Source organism: Diabrotica virgifera, chromosome 2 (genome assembly GCF_917563875.1).
Source record: "Diabrotica virgifera virgifera chromosome 2, PGI_DIABVI_V3a".
NCBI classification, from domain to species: domain Eukaryota; kingdom Metazoa; phylum Arthropoda; class Insecta; order Coleoptera; family Chrysomelidae; genus Diabrotica; species Diabrotica virgifera.
The window spans coordinates 107,020,387-107,033,967 of NC_065444.1; the positions used below are offsets into that span (position 1 = coordinate 107,020,387).

The 13,581-nt window shown below is 31.8% G+C and overlaps 1 protein-coding gene across 2 annotated transcripts in view; it reads left to right on the forward strand.

Annotated features, from left to right (window-relative positions):
- Window positions 1-13,581, forward strand: part of LOC114334619 (caspase-6-like) — a 37,053-nt gene that overhangs the window by 4,384 nt on the left and 19,088 nt on the right. For both annotated transcript variants that reach the window (XM_028284697.2, XM_028284698.2), the window contains exon 2: window positions 7,081-7,551. In XM_028284697.2, the coding sequence (XP_028140498.1) occupies window positions 7,081-7,551 (471 nt within the window). The remainder of the gene's footprint in view (window positions 1-7,080; window positions 7,552-13,581) is intronic.

A 13,581-nucleotide genomic window follows, 5' to 3' on the forward strand; every position in this document is an offset into this window, starting at 1 on the left:
AGCACATTAAGGCTAAAAACCATGACCTGGCAGGCCTCAGCGGTGCAGGTGTATCTACCAGGTGAATCGTAAAGTGCAAATTTAGGGGGTAAAATAAACTTTCTCCTGTAAGGTTTAAATTTAAGTATGTGTTTGAGTAAGTCATTTAGAAGAAATGTGTACAATGACAGGCGATTCTGAAGAGCATAAGACCTTGCCAGGCGAGTGGAAAGATTAGGGGTTTTTCCTAAAATTATTCTTTTTGCATCGAACAATTTTTTTTAGGTTTTTTGAATCATTCCAAACAGAAAACGTCTTTAGTGATTTTTCTCTTAAGTTAATAGTTTTTGTTATATAAGCGATTGAAAATTTTGAAAATTGCCAAATCGGCCATTTTTAACCCTAAATCGGACATTTATCTAAAAATTTCAATGTGGCCAAGATATGTAGATATTCTTTAAACATTGATTGATGAAATCCCGAAGAGTTTTTTGCAATAAAATATCGAAAACCCCTTTGTTTTTTTTAATTGCTAATCAAGAGGGCGCGAGACTGTAGTATAAGTGAGGACGTTTGAGTTTGCATAAATTCATTATCTCGAGGATGTGCAAATTTTAAGAGAAATCCTCAGACAGGTCGATTTTTATTTTTGAATTAGGACTTTTTGGTATATATAATACTAGTGACGTCATCCATATGGGCGTGATGACGTAATCGATGATTTTTTTAAATAAGAGTAGGGGTTGCGCGATAGCTCATTTGAAAGGTTATTTAAATCTCTATTCAGTAATATAAACATTAACATAATTATTTATACAGGGTGTACAAAAATTTTTTTTATTAAATTATCTTTGACTAAATTTGACAAATAGAAGAAAAATTTTTTTTGTACACCCTGTATAAATAATTATGTTAATGTTTATATTACTGAATAAAGAATTAAATAACCTTTCAAATGAGCTATCACACAACCCCTACTCTTATTTAAAAAAATCATCGATTACGTCATCACGCCCAGATGGATGACGTCACTAGTATTATATATATGCCAAAAAGTCCTAATTCAAAAATAAAAATCGACCTGTCTGCGGATTTCTCTTAAAATTTGCACATTCTCGAGATAATGAATTTATGCAAACTCAAACGTCCTCACTTATACTACAGTCTCGCGCCCTCTTGATTAGCAATTAAAAAAACAAAGGGGTTTTCGATATTTTATTGCAAAAAACTCTTCGGGATTTCATCAATAAATGTTTAAAGAATATCTACGTATCTTGGCCACATTGAAATTTTTAGATAAATGTCCGATTTAGGGTTAAAAGTGGCCGATTTCGCAATTTTCAAAATTTTCAATCGCTTATATAACAAAAACTATTAACTTAAGAGAAAAATCACTAAAGACGTTTTCTGTTTGGAATGATTCAAAAAACCTAAAAAAAATTGTTCGATGCAAAAAGAATAATTTTAGGAAAAACCCCTAATCTTTCCCCTCGCCTGGCAAGGTCTTATGCTCTTCAGAATCGCCTGTCATTGTACACATTTCTTCTAAATGACTTACTCAAACACATACTTAAATTTAAACCTTACAGGAGAAAGTTTATTTTACCCCCTAAATTTGCACTTTTCGATTCACCTGGTAGATACACGTGCACCGCTGAGGCCTGCCAGGTCATGGTTTTTAGCCTTGGTGTGCTATGAATTATCACTAGAAAAATTTCTAGTCTTACAGGACAACCGTTAGTCGGAGGGTTCACTAGCTCTTAGACTATAAGGCCCCATGTTGGGCACCAGTTTTGAAAAGTTACTTCACTGAAATTTTCACCTATTATTTATATTGACAGTAATATTGACTATCCTTTAAATGATGATAAATTTTTAAACATCCACAATGAACTATCAGTAATGGTTTCCTTGTTTGTACAGATTGTAAAGAAGGATACAATACAGTAGACTCTCTCTATAACGAACACATTTATTATGAGATTTCGCTTATAATGAGGTACATTAGATGTCCCATGAAATTTCTATTGAACTATAACACCTCTATAACGAGGCATATTTGGATATAACGAGGAACAATGAAATCGAAGAATATGGTTCTGTACCTGCTTTTAGCGGAGTAATAGCTATAAATAAATACCCAAATATTGCCTGTGTACAGAAATTCCCAACATCCGTGTGTTTATCGAGGTCACTGCTGTAATAAACTCCACACCGCCTATAATAAACTTCTTCTTGTTTATCTATCGACCGATATTGAATATCATAGGAAATTCACAATTTATGATGGTGCAGTCTTATTGTTGAGGAAACAATATTTAGCATCTTATATAGCTCCGAATGGCTTCACTATAGGAAGTTAATGTTTTAGAAAACTATATATTGATATGTATGCACAATATTATTGTTATCTGATATAACGAGATCCGGTTTTAACAAGGTAATTAGTCTGTCATTTCAGTTCTCGTTATAGCGGGAGTCTACTGTATTTGTTACATAAATTTTGTAAAAAACCTTTCTGATGTATGTCAAGCCCGTGTGTGGGTATATTTTCCCATTTTAGTGAAAGTTTACAAATCTGCCATCTACTCTGATGGCATAAACAAAAACAATTTAACAATCAGTGTTTTATGTCCTTTGTGGTAGTCGCAATGTGTAAAGTAGAGCTCCAGAAAAGCGGCCTGTAGCTTATAGGCTATTGATTATGTACTGTAGAAAGGAACTACAACGTTAACGGGGTTTTATTATTTCATATCGTCAATCAATCTCTATATATGAAAAAACCGCGGAGTGCTACCATTTAAAGGGGTGCGCTTTTGAGAAATGGGTGAATTAGTCCCTGGGCACAGGTTACATTAGGGTGAGTTCTATGCACTTTTGGTACAAACACGTCTACATAAAAATTGTTCCTGGTTAAATTTCCTATCTAAATATAACTTTTTAAAGTCAAAGATACTTTTTTACAAAAATATATTCAAAAGAAAAAGCACAAAGAAACCAAAAAGAAAGAAATTTTGTTTTTTGTCCCATAACTTTTGCCCACGGGGATATAGGTATAGACATTGCTTCACAGAAAAAAAACTTACATGTTTTGTCTTTAAAATGATGTTTGGTAGAGGTCATTAGGATTTACAGTTTTCGAAATATGATTTTTCAAAGTTCGCCACTCACAGCAATTTTGGGCAATTTTCCTTGTTATTTCGCAAATATTGTTCTGTAACTTTTTTCTACGTAACTTTAGGCATATGCAATGGTACATGCAAGATGAGTAGAAATCAATTACCTTTGAAATGTTCTACTGTATAATGTTGTAAGACTTCTTTTAAAGAGGTTATCTTTTCCAAGACTTTATACTTTTAACGAGTTTTTATATTTTTTACGATTATTTTTTAAATTTCCCATTATAACTTTTTTTTCTACATTTAGGTATATATTATATATAATAAAAAAGAAAGCTTATTCTGTTTGCTTTAAAATTGTGTATTATAAAAAATTCTAGGATTATTTTTGAATAAGATATGCTTTTTCAAAATGTAATAAATACTTGCAACGATTTTTGATTTTAGGATTATTTTTTAAATCCCTCATTGTAACTTTTTTATGTGATTGTGTGTTATGATTGAATCTTATTTTTTATAGGTAATACTTTGGAACCACTTGGCTCGGCCGGGCAAACTTCAAAATATGGATTAATTCCAATATTTACTGTCAAAGCTCCTGCATCACAAGCTTTGCTTGAAAAAAAATAGCATGTAAATGTACCAAAGGATGTACAAAAAACTGCGGTTGTAGGAAGATAGGAATTAGTAGTTCAATATTCTGCAAAGGGTGCATGTGCATGGGTACTAATTGTGGGAACTCTAAGATAACTGAAGTATCAGAGGAAGATATTAAAGCTAATGCTAACGAAGAGATGAACTTTGATTTTGAAAATTTTTTAAATATCAACCTTTAAATAATTTTAACTAAAGTGATGTTTTCTAAGACTAATGTTTATGTAATTTTTGTAAAAGAAATAATTTTAAATAATACAGGTAAAAAATATCAAAGAATCCCTCGGTTTCCATTATTTAAATATAGATGATACACCATTTTAAAGAACAGAAAGTAAACTCTCTTTATTGAGCAATATGTAGTATATTCATGTACAAGAAAAAAAAATTATAATGAGAAATTTAAAAAATAATCCTAAAATCAAAAATCGTGGGAAGTACTTATTACATTTTGAAAAATAATATCTTATTCAAAAATAATCGTAAAAAATAATATTTTTTTATATTACGTATTATATAATATATAATATAATATATAATATATAATATAATATATAATATATAATATATAATATATAATATATAATATATTATATAATAATATTATTTTATTTTTATATTATATTACAAAAAATAGTTAAAAGTATAAAACCTTGAAAGACCATAATCTCTTTTAAAAAAGTCGTACAACGATATACAGTAGACCATTTTAAAGGTAATTGATATTTATTCCTATTGCGTGCACCATTGCATATACCTAAAGTTACGTAGAAAAAAGTTACAGAACAATATTTGCGAAATAACAAGGAAAATTGCCCAAAATTGCTGCGAGTGGCGAACTTTAAAAAATCATATTTCGAAAACTATACATCATAATTATTACCTTTATTAAACAAAATTTTAAAGAAGAAATATGTAGGTTTTTTTTTCTGTAAAGCAATGTCTATACCTATATCCTCGTGGACAAAAGTTATGGGACAAAAAACAAAATTTCTTTCTTTTTGGTTTCTTTGTGCTTTTTCTTTTGAACATATTTTTGTAAAAAAAAGTATCATTGACTTTAAAAAGTGATATTTAGATAGGAAATTTAACCAGGAACAATTTTTATGTAGACATGTTTGTACCAAAAGTGCATAGAACTCACCCTAATGTACCCTGTGCCCAGGGACTAATTCACCCACATCTCAAAAACGCACCCCTTTAAATGGTAGCACTCCGCGGGTTTTTCATATATAGATGTCCATTGACCATATGAAATAATAAAACCCCGTTAACGTTGTAGTTCCTTTTAGCTATCTTATTTTGAATATAATCAATAGCCTATTAGATTCTTAGATTCATTTAAGGCAGTCTTTCCTTTAGTAACAATATTTTGTCAGTCTTTGTATGTGAATTCATTTAGAATAGCGTATTATCCTGATTTTAACACTTTGACTGCGCACTTTTTAGGGATAATATATGCCTGGTGCAGAAGAGTATTTTTTGTAAAAGTGCTTATGTATTTGAAGCGTGAGAGAGAAAAACGATGAATGTCAATTTTTGGTCATTTTGCGATTTTTGTGCAATCTGTTAGCTTCGAAAGAGTACCATCAACCTGTGAATGGCCAAGGGGAAATAACGATGAGAATCATGTTAAAAACACGTCACAAGATTGGACACAAGGGGAAAAAACAATGAATATGTAACTTTGTTTCTCATTTTACCGAAAAACGCTTTCCAGATAGACATTCATCGTTCTTCCCCCTGACCGTTCATTTGTTGTTAAGACGACAGTGTTAATATTTAAAATTATATATACAGGGTGTTAACAAATTTTTGACTTGCGACTCACATGTGCGCCATGCGTACCCTTGTAACATTTTTTTGCTATGTGCTAACTGGCACTCATGTGAGTCTTACTAATATGGTTTCTAGTTTTGTCAACAAATAAATAAAAGTCAACTAAAATAAGGATATCTATATAATGACCTTTCCAGTAATCTTGTAATCTATTTAACTTTATTGTTCCTGTGTGCAATACTAGTGCTAAGAAAGTCAACATTTCTTCGAATGTAACAGGTTTCCATCGTGTAACTCTGTACTTCTCAGTAATTCCTTCTAAACAAAAAAGCTCTTCAGCATAACGATTAGTTTCCTCAACAAATAAATTTACTAGTTCGTCATCAACAATACATCTAAACAAATCGATAGGTTCCTTATTGCCTGGAATTGTTTGAAGAAGTTGTTTCTTTTAGTCAACTAGAACTTTTTCATTTCCCCGGTATATTGGACCACTGCAAAATACCATCAATAACATCATTTTTGTAACCTCTGACTCTTGAATGGATATATCATCAATTGCACCTATAACATTTTTATTTTGTAACAAAGTACCGTAAAAATCAATTAACTATATTACCTTCCTCATCATCTATATGATCTTCCGAATTCGATTCACCCCAACCGCAGTTCCAATCACTTATGTATATCAAAATCTGAATAATCATCATCATCAGAATTCTGCAATTTGTTTAAAAGTTTTCTTCTTCTGTTAAATGTATTTTACGTTTTTTTTTTTTGGTTTTGATGGACTTGCCACATCATTATCCATATTTAGTTTGAAAAAAAAAGAAAAACTTAAAACTGCTAATAGTTTTAGTTAGGTTATGTTCTAAACAACACACTCACAGATTCACAAACATATACGTCTAATGCTGTTGAAGTACTAACGTCTTCATTTTGAACGAGCTTATGGTTCAACAGCGAGCCATGCGCGTCTGACAAAGGAACGATGCGGCTCACATGAGAGCCATGCACAGTCAAAGTGTGCATCAACTTAAATTTACTATCTGTCATTAGACATAACCAAGTATCAACAAAGCTTAGATGTATACAGTGATGAGCGCACTAATAACCGGCAAAATAGTGCAAAAGATGGAAAACATATTAAGTTGTGAGATAAAAAGAGATGAACCTAGTGGAGGTGTTAAATTTAGCGACAGTGACTTATAGATTGACATATTGATTGTTTCCCACCTTTAGACGTATCGAACGAATTTGAGAAATGCCACTGTCACAGTGACAGTTTTAGTTGACATACTCCTCTGATACGTCTAAAGATGGGAAACAATCGATATAATGTCAATTTATATGTTACTATCGCTAAATTTAACAACTCTACTAGTTTTGTTTCTTTTTATCTCACAATTTAATATGTTTTCCATCTTTTGCGCTATTTTGCCGGTTATTAGCACGCTCATCACTGTATAAAGCATAAACTGCTTTTTATATGTCTAATTTATAGACATCCAGAATACATTTCTAATACATATCATTTTTATTCTTACAGACAGATGATGCAAGGCACAATAAAAGAATGTTTTTCTTTAGTCTTTTTAAAAAAAATAATGCATGGGTTCCTTTCTTAGATGCATTGCAAGAATCTCACCAAGCCACCATAGTTAATTTACTCTGCAGAAAAGGGACAACCGTATTTAAATCTGATAGTGAACCACCAGAACCTGAACTATTATTAAGCAATCTTGAAATTTCAGTAAACAATACAACAACGCCACTACAAGTTCAAGTTATCCATTCTAAGCAGTTGTTTGATACTGAAGAAAAAAATAAGAAAATAAGCTTTTATAGTTCACGGTCTAAGAAAAGAGGCAGAGTACTTATTATTAATAACTATAAATTTAACAACAATAATAAATTCCCTTACAGAAATGGAGCACTAGTTGACGATGCGAATTTAAAGGCATTGTTTGAACAAATGGGTGGATGGGATTTAGACTGCTATCATAATAAGACTGCTTTGGTAAGTAGACTAGACTTTTGCTAGTAAAAAGCCTTTCTTCAACTTGAAATTGGTCGGGTTGTCAATTACACCCTTCATTTTTTTTTTATCTTGTACCAGTCTTCCACATTACTAACAATTAGTACATTCTTTCACGGTTTTTGCTCTAAATTTTAAAGAACCGCTTGGATTGACATGAAATTTGGCACACGTATAGCTTACATGTCAAAGAAAAAAAGTGATATTGTGCCGATGTGTGCTTTTGCCCTGGGGGTGACTTTCACCCCCTCTTGGTGGTGAAAAAATATATGTCCAGAATAAGTCCGGAAATGGGTAAACTGACTAATTTTAAGTAACTTTTGTTCTATAGAGCTTTTTCGCCAAGTCAACACTTTTCGAGTTATTTGCGAGTGAATATGTTCCTTGTTCAACAAAATAACCACATTTTTAGACGGTTTTTCGCAAATAAATCAAAAAGTAAGTATTTGATCGAAAAAAACGTTCTTAGCAAAAATATAGCCTATAAAAAAGTAAAAAAATTGGTGTACACGTGGTGTACACGTTAGGTCTCTTGATCTCGTAGAACCAGAGTTATAGCCAATGAAAAACAGATTCATATTCACCAAATTTCAAATAGAATATTTCGACGTGAAATATCCAAACAATTAAGCACTTTTTGGGGAAAACCCGTAACAACTTTTTTAAAGTGTTTAAAAAAAGCTTTATTTCTGTTTTTACAAAAAGTTTCTAGCATTAAATTTAAGCAAGTTACGCTCAAAATAAAGTTGGTCCCTTTTGTTTTGGCAAAAAAAATCGGGAAGACCACCCCCTAATTAGCAACTTAAATGAAATTAATCGTTACCGCTCCACAAATTATTTTACCTATGTTGTGTTTGTATGATCTGTAAGTTTCATCGATTCAAAGTGCTTATTTTTGAAAAAATTTGGTTTCAAAGTAAAATTTTAATAAAAAATTTTAATTTTGAAAAATATGCTTTTATTAACATTGTTTTATTTTTTTCAATGTCAACGGAATTTAAAAATGACTTTACGATTTGCTTTACGTTACGTTAAGGCAGTTACAAAAACTACCTATTTTAACATTCACCCTCTACGACACGTTAGTTGCTTTACGTATACGGAGATGCGTTACGTTACGTAGCAACAAAACTCCCTATTAACTCGGTTAAAATCCATTATTATGAAAGTCAGAAAGTGACCAAATCAAAGTTTATAGCCCCCTCTACAAGATCCAGCAGAAATTTTTGTCACTACAGTAGTCTCTCTTTATAACGATTCCCTATATAACGATAATTCCTCTATAACGATCAAAATACTAAACATTGTTTGGTTCGTCATAAGGACAATATTCTTTCTCTATACCGATATCGTTCTCTCTTTATAACGATAACTTTTCAATATTCGATGACCTCACTTTTCAAGAAACAACTGATAACCATTTGCGTTTGGCAATAACTAAGATAACTAAACCGTGAGAATTTTAAGAATTAAAGATAACACTTAATTGAAACACAGGGAATAACTGAAAAAGCTGTTGCGTAGGTGTAACTTGATAAAAAGTGATTAGTGAGTGATTCATTTTGTGGCTCCAATTTAGCAAAAATTTGGTGGTTCAAATTTCAATCCGATATGCAGAAAGTTGAGTATGAATACACGACACGCTTTTATCGTTCGGGCGGTGTGCCTTAACTGTTTTCACACAGATGTTGTCTATTGACGACTTCTAAGTTTGAATTTCGGTTGTATCTCGGTCTGTGAACAGTCAAGATGTTTTCGAAAAAGCGTAGAGTACTCTCGGTTAAAGAAAAGTTATCGATAACTCGGGCAGTAGAGAAAATTAACACAAGTTATTTAGTACAGTATGATTACTATTACAATAACGATTTTTTTTCTCTCACTCTCTCTCTGTATAACGATATCTCCTTATAACGATGAAAATTCCCGGTTCCTTGCAGAGAGAGGACTGTATTTTATTACTAAGCCTTATCTTTAATTATTAACAATGAGCGCTAAGTGCGTATTAGGCGGCCGTCAATGGTGAGTGCTAAAGAGATGCACCATTCCGGCCGTCCAATGGTGAATCTAACTCGCACTCACATTGACGGCCGCCTCAATACACGCTTAGCGCTCATTGTTGATAATTAAAAATAATATCTTATTAATGAAATAATGACAAAAATTTCTTCAGGATCTTATAGAGGTAGCTTTAATTTTTGATTTTTTTTTTAGTTTCTTACTTTCATAATATATAATATCGTATGGCATTTTTGCCTTTCGGACAGTTCCGGCGCCAATTACATCTTTAACCCTGTTTCAAGCACCTAGTGTCGATGTACACTAGCCCAGGGGGACCGACGGCTTAACGTGCTCTCCGAGGGACGGTGAGACGGCTCGTGTCATTATTGGAAATGAAAATGGTTTGTCTTTGGCAGGACCGCAAATAATGATATGTACCACCAGTGGTACATGTACCACAGATTGAGAACTGCTGCTTTACATAATATGAGATAGAGTAAATAAAAATTATTTTTGTAAATTTGGTTAACAAAAATTGGTTAAACAATTTTTCGACCGCGGTACCGCGTGACACCCTGTGTATTTGTTATAAGGATTGTTATACGGATGTATTTCTTTGAGTAAGTTTGTGCAAAATATCGAATCAGAATAATTTACCTAACGGAAGCGACGTTACAGGCTATACTAATAAGTAGTTGAAACGGTCAAAACAAAGAAACGCACACTCATCAAAAATGCACTTGAGATTCTCGTATAATCAACATTTACTGAATCGATCCAGGAAGAGTCAACTCCAACTAGTAAAAGTTGCTTTAAATTTTTAAAATCAACTTTTACTGCTCGTTTCAGTTGGAGTTGACTCCAACTAGTTGGAGTCAACTCTAACTGAGAATCAACTTAAACTGTAACATATACACCATTTTTGAAAATTTTTTACAGGCTATATTTTTGCTAAGAATGTTTTTTCGACAAAATACTTACTATTTGAGTTATTTGCGAAAAACCGTCTAAAAGCGTGGTTATTTTGTTGAAAAAATTAACATATTCACTGCCAAATAACTCGAAAAGTATTGTCTTAGTGAAAAAACTCTATAGAACAAAAGTTACTTAAAATTAGCCAGTTTATCCATTTCCTGACTTACTTTGGAAGAATATTTTTTCACCCCCAAGAGAGGGTGAAAACCACATCCAGGGCAAAAGCACATATCAGCACAATATCACTCTTTTTCTTTGACTTGTTAGCTGTGTGTATGCCAAATTTCATGTCAATCCAAGCGGTTCTTTAAAATTTAGAGGTTTTGCAATATTTTACCGTTAAAGAACGGACTAAATGCATTGGGAATATGGCCAGTATTGTTTGCAAAATCTGTGAACTTCTTTTACCTTACACTCTTACATGTAACTCCATATTATCATCATCATCATCAGTGGCGTTACAGGTTTTTATGAGCCAAAGCCTTCTTCAGAACAATCTTCCATTCGCCCCTGTCTCTGGCAACTCTTATCCATGCTCTAATTCCAATAGATTTTAAATCATTTTCTAAGTTGTCTTGGTACCTAAGTCTCCAGTCTTCCTCTTGTTCGTTGTCTTATCAGCCCTCTTCGGTCAAAAACTTTTCTGACTGTGGCATCTTCCTCTCGCCTGATTACATGACCCATCCATCTAAGGCGTGCTACCTTAATGAATTTTACGCCAGGTTCTCCAAAACTTCTATAAAACTCAAAGTTGTAACGCCTGCTCCACAAACCTTATTCTTTTATGCCTCCATATATCCGTCTTAGTATTTTTCGCTCAAAACGTTTGAGCAGTTCTTGGTCATTCTGTGTAAATGACCAAGTTTCTGAACCACATGTTAGCACTGGTCTTATTAGTGTTTTGTAGACAGTCAATTTAATTTTTCTAGATATTTTTGAGGCCATCTGTCTTCTTAAGTCATAGTAACACTTATTGGCGAGCACTATTCTTCTTTTAATTTCTTCACTGACATTGTTATCTTTAGTTAGCAGCGAGCCTAAGTATATGAAGGTGTCGACACCTTCAAGTTCTAGGTCATCAATTATTATTCTTGTAGGTGTTGGTTTGCTTGACCTAGTGCAACAGATATATTGGGTCTTTTGAACATATATACAGGGTGATTGATTAGTTGGGTAAAGCTCAATAGCTCCGCTATAGTAATAGATAGCAATAAAAGTTAATAACAAAAATTTTGGCCACCTTTGAGCTTCACATTACAAAATTAGTTAGAATGTTACAGGGTGTTCGATAACACAGTGGCAGATCAAACTTATGTTTTTTTTTTAAATGGAACACCCTATATTTTATTTTAAATTCGAAATCCTGTTAACTTCTCCATCACAAAAATATAAAGGTTTGTTATGTTATACAGGGTATTTACAAAGTTATAACCAATTTTATATGAAAATCGTAAAAAGTTCAACTCACTGTATAAATAAAAATAAGCCAAACAACAATGGTTTATTAATTAATGCCATATTTTTTAACGTATTGTCAAAATTTTCAAGAATGGTCGATATTGCTAATTTTCTTTATATCAAATACAGGGTGAGTCAAAACGCAAGTACATTATTTTCTCAGTAATTTTAAATGGAACACCCTGTATTTTATATCACTATTGAAAAGTACCATTACCGTACTTTAATTTTTAGATAACATTCCCTATGTCTAAATTTATTAGTTTTCGAGATATTTTCATTTTTCAATGGACCAGTAGCGTGGCCACCCAAATCACCAGAATTTAATAAACTGGACTGATTTTTTTGGGGTTACGTTAATAATGAAGTTTATAAAATACCTCCAACAACAAGGGATGAAGTGAAAAATAGAATACAAAGTGTATTTCGATGTGTAAATTGACAAATGCTCCGTAGAGTAAGTAGCTCATTCAATTATCGTTTTTAGGCGTACATAAATGTGTTAGGAGATAATTTGGAACACCTTATGTAATTAAATATTAAAAATATTTTATTAAAAGTAGCTTCTAATTTTTTCAAACATGTTTTTTTGCAAAATGTATTACTGATAAATTATGTTTCGTTCTTTATTTGTTACATTGTTACATTTACATACAAAAGTAGTGTTTAATTGTCTTCACAAAATATTGTATTTGTGTTTGTGTGTTTATTTGTAAAATTTATTACTAATTTTCTTTGTTTATTTGTTGCATTTACATAAAAAGATAGTTTTTAATTGTTTCAAAAATGTTGCATGTAGTGGTTGTGTTTTTGTTTGTAAAATGTATTACTAATAAATTATTTTTATTTCTTTATTTGCTACAGTGTTACATTGATTACCGGATTGATAATCGGTAATCTTCAATTGTCAATTCAGTCATGGCTTACTTAAAATTTAGATAAATTTAAACACCTAAAATAATTTGCTCTGAAAAATGAAAATATCTCGAAAACTAATAAATTTGAGCGTAGGGAATGTTATATAAAAATTAAAGTACGTTAATGTTAATTTTCAATAATGATATAAAATACAGGGTGTTCCATTTAACATTACTGAGAAAATAATGTACTTGCGTTTTGACTCACCCTGTATTTGATATAAAGAAAATTAGCAATATCAGTAATTCTTAAAAATTTTGACAATAAATAAAAAATATGGCATTAATAAACCATTGCTGTTGTGCTTATTTTTATTTATACAGGGAGTTGAACTTGTTACGATTTTCATATAAAATTGGTTATAACTTTGTAAATACCCTGTATAACATAACAAACCTTTATATTTTTGTGATGGAGAAGTTAACAGGATTTCGAATATACAATAAAATATAGGGTGTTCCATTTAAAAAAACTTAAGTTAGGTCTGCCACTGTGTTATCGAACACCCTGTAACATTCTAACTAATTTTGTAATGTGAAGCTCAAAGGTGGCTAAAATTTTTGTTATTAACTTTTATTGCTATCTATTACTATAGCGGAGCTATTGAGCTTTACCCTACTAATCAATCACCCTGTATTTAGTCACATTCTCTGTGCAGATGCT